Below are 14,169 nucleotides of genomic sequence, written 5' to 3' on the forward strand. Positions count from 1 at the left end.
TGGAACTCATGGTCAGTTCAGTTTTACAGGATTGGCCAATGTAATGACAAACCTCTGACTTGGACCATGGGTGTCCGATTTTAAGCCATCTAAATATATGTACATGACATTGGTCATAGTTGAAATAGTAAAGTGAAAAGTCACAAAATAACACAGCTGGAGATAGGTCAGAATCAACTTATTATGATACAGTGCAGCAGAATCAGTAATAGTTCAAATCAATCCCAGGATTTGATAATCTACTTCAACCTGGGAGCCGGTAGCTGTGGTAGCAAGTCCATGGGTACCACTGGCAATCTGAAAATATAATTTGTTCCCTGGTAAATCTGCCACGTGGGTTGGTTTTGAATTTTTAATTTAATAAGCAAACTCATTCCATCACCTAGCAAGTCATAAACATATTAAGCAATAGAACACCAGGACCCATTAAGTTTTATTCAGTATCCATCCATCCAATATTTCATGACCATCAAGCATCAGGCACTGTGCTAGGCTGTAGATACAAAGAAAAATAAGACACCATCTCTTGTTTCTCTTTAAGAAACCCCCAGTCTATTGGTAATAAAAGAAAGAATAAGCGAAGAGATACTTGTAATAGAGGTTATGACTTTGGTGCACACAAGATTTATTGGTTACATAACTCAATGGGAAGGCCAGGGAGTGGGTGGGGAGATAGTAGTGGTGGTGGAAATAGTTGGGAGAGTGATTCTGAAGAAGGATCAGAAGATAAAAGGGGGCAAGTGTAGGGACTGAGATAAAAGGTTATGGCATCTTAGAAAGAGGAAGTGGCTAATGCAAAGCCTTTAGGTACCAAGCAGAATGGTACTTTGGGGGAAAATTCCTAGAAGTTGCTTATGGCTGTCGTATTTCAATTAGCTTTGAATTTTGCTCATTTCATGTAGATTTTATTTCTCTGGTGTAATCTTTTTATTAGGTTTTTTCCACTCCTGTGATTTGAAGTTCAATCAAGATTTTTTTTTTACTCTTGCTTAACTTTCGTAAGCACCAAATAGTGTTTAATATAATGGATGCATGTAATAACTCCAGGAATAATAGAAATAAAATTTCACCAAAATAGAAATATACTTGTAAAACCAGTCATTAAGAAAGGGTAAGGGTATTTATTTATTACTTTGAATTAACCCAAAGGAAAGTTGATGTAATTGAGGCAATAAAAGACGAGGTCTATCACTTTTCTTTGGGAATGTTTTCAAAGGACTGTTATTTATATAACATAAGTAAGAGTGTTCATCAACATGTGCTCATGGGGAAGGAAAAAAGAAAACCTCAAACCAGTTTCCATTTCCTTAAGAATTTATTCTGAACTGAATTCTTAGCATCTTGGTACTGCTTTATTGACAAATAAATTAAGGTACTTTATTTCACTTGCCAATATTCCCACATATACATTGTTGTTTAGAACCCACAGCTTCTGCTAAATAAATTACTTCCCTTTGGCTTTAGATCAAAAGCAACTTCAAAAGAAGGACATCTTTTCTCAAATTCAATTACTGACTCTTGGGACTTATATGGAAAAATTATGATTATGAAAAATAAAAGATCAGCCCCACTTGCATCTGGAAATGTTTATAGCATTAAGACAGATGGATTATATAAGGTCTGGTTCTAATATTTTCTTATGAGATAATTAATGAAAGATAAGCCCTAAGTCTCACTTTCAGAGTAGGCAGCTCTGTGTTTCCCTCAGTGTCTCCTGACACTCTCCTGGATTTGTGGTGTTAATTACATTCCACTAAGTTTCTCTTCTAAGACCCCAGGACTCTTAGCTGCTAAGGTCCACAAGTAAAATCAATTAGATAAATGTGGCATTTCCACTATCTCATGAAATCCTTTTTAAACTCTTAATGATAATATATATGGGATTTGTACCACAGTCCTGATTTCAAATAGGTTTTTTTTAAGATTTTATTTATTTATTTGAGAGAGAGAGCGAGAGAGCACAGGAGCATGAATGGGGGAGGGCAGGGCAGAGGGAGAGGGACAAGCAGACTCCCTGCTGAGCGATGCCGGGGGGGGGGGGGGGGGGGGGGGGGTGAGGGTGGGGAGGGGGGTGATCCCAGGACCCCAGGATCATGACCTGAGCTGCAGGCAGACACTTAATGGACTGAGCCACCCAGGAGCCCCCTTGTTTCAAATAGTTTTGAGTATGAATATAAATTTATATGCTAGATCTTATGTCAGTCAGTATCTTGGTTTTTAGTTCTAGTAATATGATTTCTCTAGATATGTGAGATATTAAAACTTTGAAATGAAAAGTATATTTTAAAAGAGTTCTCCTTTTAAAACTCCAGGTAATCTTTGAAAGAGGGTAAACAAAATTTATATATGGATTAACATTATATGTAACTTTAAATGAAAATGAATAGCATCTGGTTGTGGCATACCTGGCCAAAAATAAAATAAAAGCATGTTGAAAATTAACTACCTTTTATCAGAAATTTACTTAGCAACCTGGGATAAGACGGGACATTTTGGCACTCATCCAGAGTTAGAAAGACCTATTTACCCTAAAGTGTCATCAAAAGTGTCTCTCTGGTGAGCTGGGATAAAGGGACTGGAAGGGACTCTTTGTCAAATAGGTTGTTAACCTCTTGGGATCAGCTTAGAAGATGAGACTTTTACTTGAAGTCAAAATCCTCTTATAATACATAGCTCAGTATGATAAAAGTTTTATTACCTATTACCTTATAAATTTAGGAATATAAGAGTGAAGGTAATGTTAGGGATTCTATACAACTAAGAAGGTTTTATCCTATTGACCTGAATCTTTTAAGTGCTTTTTCTGCCTTTGAGGACTCATAATTTATAATTCTTGCTTTTGTCCATTCATGAAACATACATGTACCTCTCTACCATCTGTCTTGTATCCTTTAATTCCTTGGTCTCAGAAATGTCACCTTTTGGAACTATAATTGATCAATTTATAAGAATTCAAGATCAGTTTGTGACTGAGGGTTCTTCCCACCTTCATTTGCCAAGTTCTAGTCAAAATCCCCTGGAATGGGAACAGAGCTCTTTCCTTATTCCCTAGGGGTAGCCATTCAAAAAATGAGCCCTTGGACCATGTCTAGACCATCTTTGTGGAGCAGATATTCTAACAGTGGGCCTAGGTCTAGATGACAGTTTGCCATGGCAAGACTTCCAGGTCTTGTTGGAAAAGCTGAGAAACATTCTCAGCTATAATTTCTGGGATTAAGGCAAGCGTCTATAGAAGAGCAAGAACGTTTTCAGATCTTACAGGCACCAATTATTATGCCCATTTCTCCTGGATCCAATTGCATATTAAACAAATCAGGAATAATGCCGTTCCTCTTACATTCACTCTTGATTTCTTCTTAGTTACATGTTTTTTGTCCAACATCAAATTGTGGCCTTATTTGATTGAGAAGTGTAGAAGCATAGTAGGATAATCTGGTCCAAGGCAGTGTATCTTTAAAAACAAATATTCTTGGGCGCCTGGGTGGCTCAGTTGGTTAAGCGACTGCCTTCGGCTCAGGTCATGATCCTGGAGTCCCTGGATCGAGTCCCGCATCAGGCTCCCTGCTTGGCGGGGAGTCTGCTTCTCCCTCTGACCCTCCCCCCTCTCATGTGCTTTCTCTCTCATTCTCTCTCTCTCAAATAAAGAAATAAAAAAAAAAAAAAATCTTTAAAAAAATAAATAAATAAATAAAAATAAAAAAAAATAAAAACAAATATTCTTATAGACCACCACAATGCACATAGGGGTCTATATATATATGTACAAGAGTATATATCTAATATATCTAATATATGTACAAGAGTATATATCTAACAGTATCCTACTACCAGAAATAAATCCTGTGCCTTCAAACAAAAGGCACTCACTTGTCCAGTGGAATCTTGTTCTGTGTATCCTTTCTCAATTTGATGAGCTCAAGCCCCCCCCAAAGTATCCACTCATTCCTCCAAATTTATTCATATGACCAACATAGCTATCCTCTGCTTCAACCTCCTATCAGGAAACACTGAGTCATTAGATGAAATCATATTGAGGTTTCTGGGGAATGCAGGAGAGAACAACATTCACTTTTTCTACTTGGGCACCAAGATGTTTGTACCAGGAAAAGCTACACTGGTGTTCCGGGCGCTGACAACTGTTTGCAACCCTACATTCTCCAGTTCATCTTATGTTGACAAATGTCCATCTGCTGATGTTTGACAAAGGAGTGTTCGACTATTTCTCTGCAGATTGCCTGCCTTCTCAGCTCTAATCTGGGTTGTTTAACAGCATTGCCAAACAACACATGCTCTTCTGGTGATCATAGCAGTCTCCATGGTTAAGTTAAGTAGGAAACCTTTGAAATTGATCAAACTCCAATTCCCACATGTCTTGTTTGATAATAGCCGGTGGCTTGCCCTTTTATCCAATTTCTCTGGATCCAGAAGCCAGGAGACTTAAAAAAAAAAAAAAAATTCCTAAGGGATGGACAGAAGGAAGGGACACCATTTCCTGATAATAGTATAATTCCAAAATTAGTCTTACAAACAAAGGAGGGAGGAGACCTTGAGATCATTGAATTCCCACAGCTGGTATAGCTAGCAAACGTCCAAATTTTGGACCCCTACCAAAACTTTCAGAATGGATCTTCTTACCCGTTGTTAATTTTAAAATAAATAGATTTCCAGGCCTTTTGCAAAGGGAGGGCCTAAATGTGCACTTTGAAATTGAAAGTAGATAAATTTTGTGCTTTCCTGACAAGATACAACTGATCTTCAACTCATGGGTATCTTCTCCAGATTTATAAGTTTTAACTAAAGTAGATTAAAGAGGACAGTGAGAGATACTTTTTGTCTTCTGTCCAGAAAGCTTCTCCATTTTCTTTTTTTCCTGATAACATTTCCTAGCCCTTGACCTCTGGCACATGACCCAGGTATGGTCCATGATAACATCCCACAGCCTTGGCCACAGCAATTGATCCATGGGTTAGAATGTGATACAAATAGGGTCAATCAAATTCCTTCTGTGAGATCCTGAATAAATACTGTGAGAAAGAAGTTCTGTTCCCTGGAGTTGGGTATAAATTAAAGTTCTTTGGCTGCAAGTATTATAAGCCAATGCTGACTACTTAAAGAAAAAAAAAAGTGTTAATTAGGAAGAGCGTAAGAGAGCTGGTCACAAGGCTTCCTTTGGGTGAAGGGGGAAGGGACATTGTGATGAACAATCCCATAGGACTTCAGAGAATGGGAGAGGAACACTTCCCCCACAGAAGATCATGCTTCTGCTACGGAAGAAAGAGGGAAGTAGTTCTGAGCAGGCAGAAGCAGATGTTCACTGTAGACCAGGGCAGCCAGGCCGTCCTTCCTGATCGACACCTGCAGTCGCTCAAATAGTGCCAGTAGCAAAGAGGAGCCAAATGAGCTGTCCAGGAGCCCTGTGTTTCAGCCTTCTTCCTTCTTTTCTGCTTAAACCTAGTTTCATTTTGGTTTTTGTCACTGGCAACCCACAAAGTCCTGAGCAACACCTAGTTTTCCCATGAGTGATTTTCAGGCCTAGAAGTTTCCAGAATGTCCTTTTGAGAATTAGAATCACCCTAAATTTGCACATAGTGAATAAGTAACATTTCTTGGGATCTTCATGAAATAACATCCCTAAGCTTTGCAGGGACTCCTGGAGCAGTTGCTTATCCTTGAAGGAAACTTCTGAAATCAGACTTTGACCATGGGGTTCTATTTCAGGAAGCTGCTCTATTTCAGAAAGACTTTGGTGGACTAAAGAAGAGACAAACTGACAGGAAATCTCTGAATGAGACCTAGAGATTATAAAGATAAATATAAGCTATTTCTATGAGGTAAATATTGAAACTCCTCAGGAACTTATACTTAGCACATCCTGAAGTTACCACTCCCACGCTCTGTGATTGTCCCTGCTGTTAATTACTGGTGTTTATTGGTCTATATGTAAAATATCCCACCTTGCAATAGCTTCTGTTTTTGAGGATTCAATGGGAGGGCTTAAAAGGAAACCCTTTTCTACAGGTGTTGGGATAATAATATGTATGTCTGGGGGGGCGGGAAATCTCCACTTTCTGTTTTCCTAAGTTCTTGTCACCTTCTGTCCAAGGCAGTCACACCCTTGGCAGTGGTAGGAAGGCTGTCTGTTTACACTTTGACCAACCATCAGACCAAAGCCCATGAAGCCTGATGAAATGGGTGGCAAACAGTGCATTTTGGCAAGGTCCCAGCATTTGAAACAGTGAGATCTCAGGACCTTCCTTGTTACTTTCTTTGAAAACTCTGGTAAGATAAATATCTGTGTTCAGTGGTGAAAGAAGGGTTGCATGTAGAACTATTGATCAAGTTATTGGTTCTTCGTCTGAGGAAGAACAGCCTCTCAAAGAGCTAGGCTGAGAGAAAAACAATGCCAAAGGATGGCATCGTTGAAAAAACCTAGACACAAATGAACAACTACACAAGATTGGCCTTACTCCAGTAAATAAGAATATGACCTCTCTCTAAATGCTTGGAATTCTACCAAGTCAAGATTTTACTTGGGCCCAAAGCACTCGCATTAAAATGCACTTAAACTTGGGTCACCTGGGTGGCTCAGTCGGTTAAGCGTCTGCCTTTGGTTCAGGTCATGATCCCAGGGTCCTGGGATCAAGTCCCGCATTGGGCTTCCCGCTCAGCGGGAGCCTGCTTCTCCCTCTCCCTTTGCCTGCTGCTCTGCCTACTTGTGCTCTCTCTCTGTCAAATAAATAAATAAATAAAAAATAAAATACACTTAAACTTGACAAGGTGTTAGTCATTACATCCTAGTGAGGAGCATTTTTTCCCCCAGTTGAGATAAAATTCACGTAACATACAATACACCATGTGTACAATTAAAGTGTGCAATTCATTCATTTTCCTATATTAACAGTGTTGTGCAACCACTATCACTGTTTAATTCCAGAATGTTCTTATCACCCTCAAATCCCAGTTTTTTTTTTAACACCTAGTTGCAATGGGAGCTTTGATCCTGGGGAAGTTTGTAGGAGGAGAGCGAATAAGAGGGCTGAGTCCCTGGGGTGGACATCCTGATAAAAGATACTCTTGAAAATATTGAGCACAGTTGGCTCTGGGATGTTGACAAAGAGATAAATCTCCTGACTTTTTTTTAACAATATAAAACATCAATAGTCTAGGGGCACCTGGGTGGCTCAGTCAGTTAAGCGGCTGCCTTCAGCTCAGATCATGGTCCCAGGGTCCTGGGATCGAGCCCCGCATCAGGCTCCCTGCTCGGCAGGAACCCTGCTTCTCCCTCTCCCACTCCCCCTGCTTGTGTTCCCTCTCTTGCTGTGTCTCTCTCTGCCAGATAAATAAATAAAATATTTAAAAAATAAATAAATAAATAAAACATCAATAGTCTAATTCTTAAAATCAATAGTGTTTAAAAACCATCTTGTGCCCCTGAAAATCACTGAAGTGTCAATCCTTGTCCATGCCTTACTGAAAAGAATGGTTGGCTCTATTCAGGCACTGAGTCCTGGATAAGCTTGTCCTGGGATGTATCTGCACTAACTGGGAGTATCTTTTTAACAGGATTAAAACCAAGAGATGACTTAGGGCTGATATGGCTGTTACCGGGGCCGTGGGAACTTGCATGTGGGGGCTAGATACCTTACTTGGTAAAATAGCTGTGCATATTAGGAGAAAAGAATTGAAAGGAAAAAAAAAAATCCAGAAGAGTGCATCGTACACTGGCTTGAAATCTATGAACCAGGTCCCTGATGTTCTGGTCAAAGATAGGAGCTTTCATCATAACAAGTGACCTAACGCTCATGTACCAACAAGACTTAGTCACGAATGTCTTTTGCAAAGTAACTTTGTCCTCTTAAGTCAAAAGAAGCAAAGATAGTTTTTGAAATTTAACCTTAGGTTCCAGCATACTAAGGTTTACCATAAGGTGACTCTGAAGGGGTACAATAGGCATTTCACTGAATTATGCTAGTAAATAAAGCCGTAAGCATTTCAGGTGCAGGCTGTGGAAATGACGGAAGGAATCTGCCTTGGGCTGTGATTATTTGCACAAAAAGCAAAATCAACAAACAACACTCAAGCTGTAAGTTTCCTGCTGTGCCAGTTTTATAATAAAGGTGTTTTTCTTTTCAGTTGAACTTTCCATTGACTTAAACCATTTATTTCCTTGGAGGTAATTTAAGTACATAGCCAGTGAAGTAGTTTACTGTGTTTATGTAAAAAGAAAGTTTGGTAGCTCACTGTTTCATCAAAATGTGACTATGCTTAAAGGTATTCCCAATATTCTGGAACATTCCTCTGATTAGAAGAGCTGAATGGCAACCTAATATATATAGACTGACTTAGAAAATGAACCAAACAAGGAAAAAAAATGCACATTTGGGTAAAAAATATGCTAATTTATTTGGAAATATCTTGATCTGCTTGTTAGAACTATAGGCATCAATCTGTAACTATAACAGAGAAGTAGCTTTATGTTAATCCAGGTAACATGTCATTTAGAACAAAAACTTTTTTTGCCCTCTTGCAATTTCAGTTGTTACAATAAGGCAGGCCTTCAGAGTAGGCAACCATGATGTCACTTGATGGGGGCTGGAAGGGGATTCCTTTCCCAAAGTGGTTCACTCTCCATTCTTATGGGGTCTGAAATTATATCATTGGACATTTATTTCTTGGATATTGAAGGTCTTTTGTTCACCAAGAAGAATCTATTTAAAAAGTGCAAATACTCATGGATGGGTGACTCATTAAGCATTACATTATATTTTAACTTGACTGCTAGTTGAGAGTATTTTGGACATGTTGATTTTGTCCCTCACTCTTTCGTTCTAGTAATGGGTTATCTCTTCCTTTAAGGAAGTGCTTCTCTCCAAATCCAGCCCTGTGCTTCTGGTGGGAGTTGCCAGTCAGAAAAAAAAAAATTTTTTTTTTAAAGATTTTATTTATTTATTTGACAGAGAGAGAGATAGTGAGAGAGGGAACACAAGCAGGGGGAGTGGGAGAGGGAGAAGCAGGCCCCCCGCGGAGCAGGGAGCCCGATGCGGGGCTTGATCCCAGGACCCTGGGATCACGACCCAAGCCGAAGGCAGACGCCCAACGACTGAGCCACCCAGGCGCCCCCAGAACATTCTTCTTTTCCATCCTGATTTCCCTCTACCCCGCCACCCAGTGGCAGGTGCGTGACTTAAGCTTGTCCAACCATACTTCTCCACCCCTGGCCACAGACTGGTTCATGTCCCCACATGGGTACCCAACCCAAGCCAGGACAGAGTGCTTTATTGTACTTTTTCTAACTGGAGTTGGTAGAAAAATGCTTTCTTTTCTCTCTGGAGGAAGGATGAGAAGAGTCCATAGTTGCTTATGGCCATGTCTCTTCTGACATCCTGCTTGAGAGAATGAAGTCTCAATGAAGAGAGAAGCAGAGTTGAGAGACAAAGAGTGTTCTGATGGTATCTGAGACTCTGTATCCATTGGAATATATGGCTAATGGCATGCCCTTTCTTAGTTTGTTTACACTTGTGTCAGTAAATTACCCTTTCTCCTTAAGCTATTATGTATGACTGGGACATCTGTCATTTGCAAACAGAGGTCTGAGAACTGAAAACAAACATTTTATAAAAGGACACAAGATAACTAGGGGAGGGGTGTTGTTCTGGTCTAGGAATGTGTGTGGGAGGTGGGTCAATTCTAATTGTTGTGTGGCTAAATGGAGGCCATTGTGTGTTAAAGTTACCAACATCTTTGCAGACTTTACTTTCAAGTGTATTGAGGGTAGGACAAGGTGACCAAAGTCTCTGAGAATGAAAGCTAATATGACTCTGGAACCAAAAGTGCTTTGACATTCTCTTGGGCTACTGAATTCAGGTTGAGGGGCATGGGAGCAATGGGAGAGCAATAAAGTGCAAATATTTGATTTAAGTCAGTCCACTGACTCAGTTTTTCCGCCAAATAAGAGAAGCAACATATAGGTCCAGAAAGAGTCACTGTTTTCATCCATAATTGACCTTGGAATACCTATCCTTATTTAAATTTGTATCTGTTCATAATACATTAGGGTTTTGTGTTTTTTTCCTGTACAGGTACCTTTTTTTTTTTTTTTCTAAACAGAAATACAGAGAGAAAATGGGCAAAGGTGGGATTTCATGTTTTCTACCCTCCCCCCAACCATTGGAGTCCTGGTACCTCAGTGTGATTTTAATTTTGACCTACTAAAATATCAAAGGGACAAAATTGTTATTAGACAGCAAATGATATATTTGTCAACAATTAGAATTATATACCTTGCAATAAGATCTTTTTTCACTAGATTCAAAATACAGTTGAGAAGTTGAAAGCTTCTCTCAGGCGAACTGGAGAACTTTCTCCAACGTGATGCACAATCATTATCAGCTTCCTGTGACGCAACTAACTTGAAATCTGGCTATGATGCCCTAGAATAAAGATCTTTAAGTGGATAATATCCTTGGAATGGATTTTATTCTCTAAGTTTTCACGGCGGTAAAAGCAAATTCATAAGCTATCATTATGTTCTGCGGGAAGAGAAAAACAAATTGACCTTCAGCATGTGTTTCAAGATGACTGTGTTGAATGCCATTTCAACCCCCGGAAAGTGCTATTAAGAATAGAAAATTAAAACCAAACTCATTTTAAAGGTCCACCAAGTGGCCAGGATGCTGGACGTGTCTCCCTTTCCGAAGCCACCAACATCGCCTACTTTCCCCTCCTCCATTTATTTCCACGGTCCTCCTCTTTTTCCAGAATTATTTATGAGTAATAAAGGAAGCCAGAGTAGGAAAAATGGCCTGTTTCTGGCTTTACAAGAGTGCCACACATGAAAGGAAGACTTTATCCGGGGGACCACGAGCTTCCAAGAGATTCACCAGGCGGAACGAGGCTGGGCGTCGCTGCCGTAGAGCAGAGACGGAAGCGCCGCCCACGTCGGAGGTGCGCAGGCGCGCTGGGTAGGGGGCGTGGCCGGCCGGAGGCCCCCTGCCCGGGTGTTGCTCACACTTGTCTAACCTGGGGCAAAACAACCAACATCCCTGAGCCTCCGCTTATTCTTCTGGAATCCATAAAGGTACTTACTTCAGAGGTTATTCTGAGACTTAAATACATGTGACGTGCTTAGCCAAATGCCTGGCACGTAATATTAAATGTTCACTCGTATCTTTCCTAATGACGGCAGTCGGAGGGGCTTTCCTCCCCCAGTGTGTGTTTCTAGTCCCTTAGAGAAGACTTGTTCAAAGCTCCAGACCATAGTGGCCATTACAGTTTGTTGGAACCGCCCAGATTTCCTCCTCACCCAGCCTTCCCTGCTTGTTTCTGGCTCATTCATTGGCCCGTTGTTCCAACACTCCCTTTTTCACTTCGCTGTGCCTGCGCGAGCGTACAAGCCTGTCTACGCTTGAAGGCAAATTTCTCTCTTCGCTCCGCTCCAGAGCTTCATCCCTCGGGTCTTCCTTAGGCTCTCCCCTTCCCTCCAGCCACCCAGCTTTTGTGCAAAGACACTTACCAGATCTACTTAGTCCAGCTCTTCAGCTTCAGAGACTTTTCCTCTAAGGAACTCCTTGTTCATTCCCTACCTCACGTACAGTGAAAGCGAACCCAGCCTGGAGTCAATAATTTGTGTCATGTCCGCTGTTCATGCGGATGGAGGTCAAGCCAGGCCAGGCCAGGCCGGGATGCTCCCTGGCACGGTGGCCCTGCCTTTTCCTCTGTGGCCAATAAAACCATATAGCTCACGCAGGCCTGGGGGCTGGTGTGCGACTGTCACGTGGTAATACTGACCTCTAGGGGCTGGCTTCCCTTCACATAGCGTCCTTATCTTCTCGTTGAGCTCCAGAACTGTGATGGCAGCCTCTTGCTTAACTGTTGCCAAATCCGTTTGCAGCTTTTTCAGTTTCCTTTTGTGCTTTAGTTTCTTGAAAAAAAATAAGAGTTTCTGTCACTAGAGACAGACATATCAAAGGAATAAAAAGAACTGATGAAGTCTGCACAAACATGGCCTTTGCGGGCCAGCTTCGGTGAACTGCTCCCTGTTTATCTAGCTTAAGTCCTTTCTGAGATCTCTGAAACAGAGTGCGTGAGCCCCTCTCAGAGCGTTCCTATCCCCAGCGACGAAAGCCACTCTCTACATCAGAGTATCTTTTACCCTCTTGAAGGGTTTTAATCTGCATCTGAACCTTGTATTTTGGTTGCTTATAATAGAGGCAATTAGAGAGCAACTCTAGTTGGTGGTTGGCATTTGACCACGGAGATGCCAATGCCTAAAAGTGTCTGATTTTTTTTTTCAGTCTGTAAGTAAACTCACGTGAAATAGCATATTTCAGAGAGCCTTGCTTCTGTGTCATTTTCTACCCTAATACCATAAAGGTGTGCATTCCAGTAGACCCTGAAGAGTGTGATTCTACCACGAAATGCTGACGTTTACAGATATTTACTGGGGTATCTATATAGGGAAAGTGGTCAGGGGTACAAATCGTTTAGCAATAGAAGGCAGGAATTGCTTGCTGTAAAATAGTCTGATTTATGACATCTAAGTCTTTGAAAGAACTACTTGAGGAAGTTGTTACCTAACCAAAGGATTCACCTGGAGATTTTATGACTAGAAAGCTCTTTTATGGATTTCAAAATGAAATCAATTTGTCAGAATCAGATTTATCTGTCACTGCGGAAAAACTATCTGTTGTGAAAAGTGTTGTATTTACACTTATGTGTTGTTGCCTTTCCACTGAAGAGCTCACTTTGCCAAGTCTTTGTGGACTGGTAATTAGGAAGCCCAGAATATAAATGACTAACATTTCTTATCAGACATAAATCTTGAGATAGGGAAAGGAATGGTTTTTGCACATCAGGGGAAACCTCAGGTAGTAGGGAATCACTTCCTTTTTTTTTTTTTTTTTTTTTTTTTGAGAGTAAAGCGGGTAAAATCAGTTCATCAAAGATGGGATTCAATAGACATAGACCACCCATATTAAAGACAGATTGTCTTTCAGACCAAAGCAGGATTAGGATTAACGAAAGCTGAATTAACGGCATACATGTGGCTAAAAGAGAATGTATTATTCAAATGAGAATAGTAGTCATGGAAATTCTTTAACGGGGGTTGGAGGGGTAGAATCCGGCATGGTTCACCAGCACAGTCCAGGCATTAGAGAGGTGCCCTGATCCACACCACGAGTTCCTGGTCTGTTCAGCAGTTCTCTTAGAGTGTAGTCAGTATTCACATACTCATTTCATCTTTGTACTAGTTACAAAGCAGCCCTTTGGTGTCAGGCACAGTGCGGGCCAGCTGTTGAAACATCAACGCTGATAAGGCTCCATGCCACTAAGACCTTCTTACTATTTCCTGTCCTCTGAGTCTCTGTTCACCAAAATCCTTCACAATTTGACCTGTTCTGTAGATTAGTTCAGAAAGAGATTGAGCTGATCAACAAATACGTGGGTCTGGGTATTTGATAGCTAGCTATGTTTCCCATAGTAAATGACTAGGTTGGCATGCTCATCAATTACCCCCCCCCCCCCCGGTAAGTTGGTTTGTGTCAGCTTGTTCATGAGGACCTCCTCCATCCCAGGCCTGGGGGGATAATGCCTGTGAGACCCCTTATGGTCCTCAGCGTCCTTTCCTGATGCTACTTCAAGACTGTCCCGTGCTCAGATTTTTCATACTTTGTTTTTACCATTTAGAACCTTGGGGCTAGAAAGTGGGAGGAATGATACAGAAATGAGAAATGAGGGCAAGAGTGGCAAAGGGATTCAGAAGAGAGTGATAATTAAAAGTATCAGAAAAGAACCGATAATGATAAGGGTGTGCAAACTGATGCATGAGGGTTAAGTGTGTGGATGAATGCACTTTACATGGACATATGTAAAAAGGTAAGATGGGGTGATGGATGGAAAGAGATACTGATAGATAGGTGAGTAATGGAAGATAGCAGAATGGTAATTTGTCTAGTTATTAAGTATATGGGTGTTTACTCTAAAATTCTTCGAACTTTTCTGTGTTTGAAATTTTTTATAATGAAATACTGAGAGGAGTAAGAAGGAAAGTTTGTGTTTCCTTACATTGCTTCTCTCTTAATTCTTAATAGATGGTATTCACATTCTTTTCAGAATGTGTCACAGTGATTCATATGCAGATCAGTACTTTTCTGGAAACTTTTCTCAAAG

The 14,169-nt window shown here is 40.7% G+C and overlaps 1 protein-coding gene across 1 annotated transcript in view; it reads right to left on the bottom strand.

Annotated features, from left to right (window-relative positions):
• Positions 1-14,169, bottom strand: part of CCDC192 (coiled-coil domain containing 192) — a 198,379-nt gene that overhangs the window by 48,015 nt on the left and 136,195 nt on the right. Inside the window, exon 5 of the mRNA XM_078067558.1 lies at positions 11,788-11,920. Coding sequence (XP_077923684.1) covers positions 11,788-11,920 — 133 coding nt within the window. The remainder of the gene's footprint in view (positions 1-11,787; positions 11,921-14,169) is intronic.

This window comes from Halichoerus grypus, chromosome 2 (genome assembly GCF_964656455.1).
Source record: "Halichoerus grypus chromosome 2, mHalGry1.hap1.1, whole genome shotgun sequence".
In the NCBI taxonomy this organism is placed as follows: Eukaryota; Metazoa; Chordata; class Mammalia; order Carnivora; family Phocidae; genus Halichoerus; species Halichoerus grypus.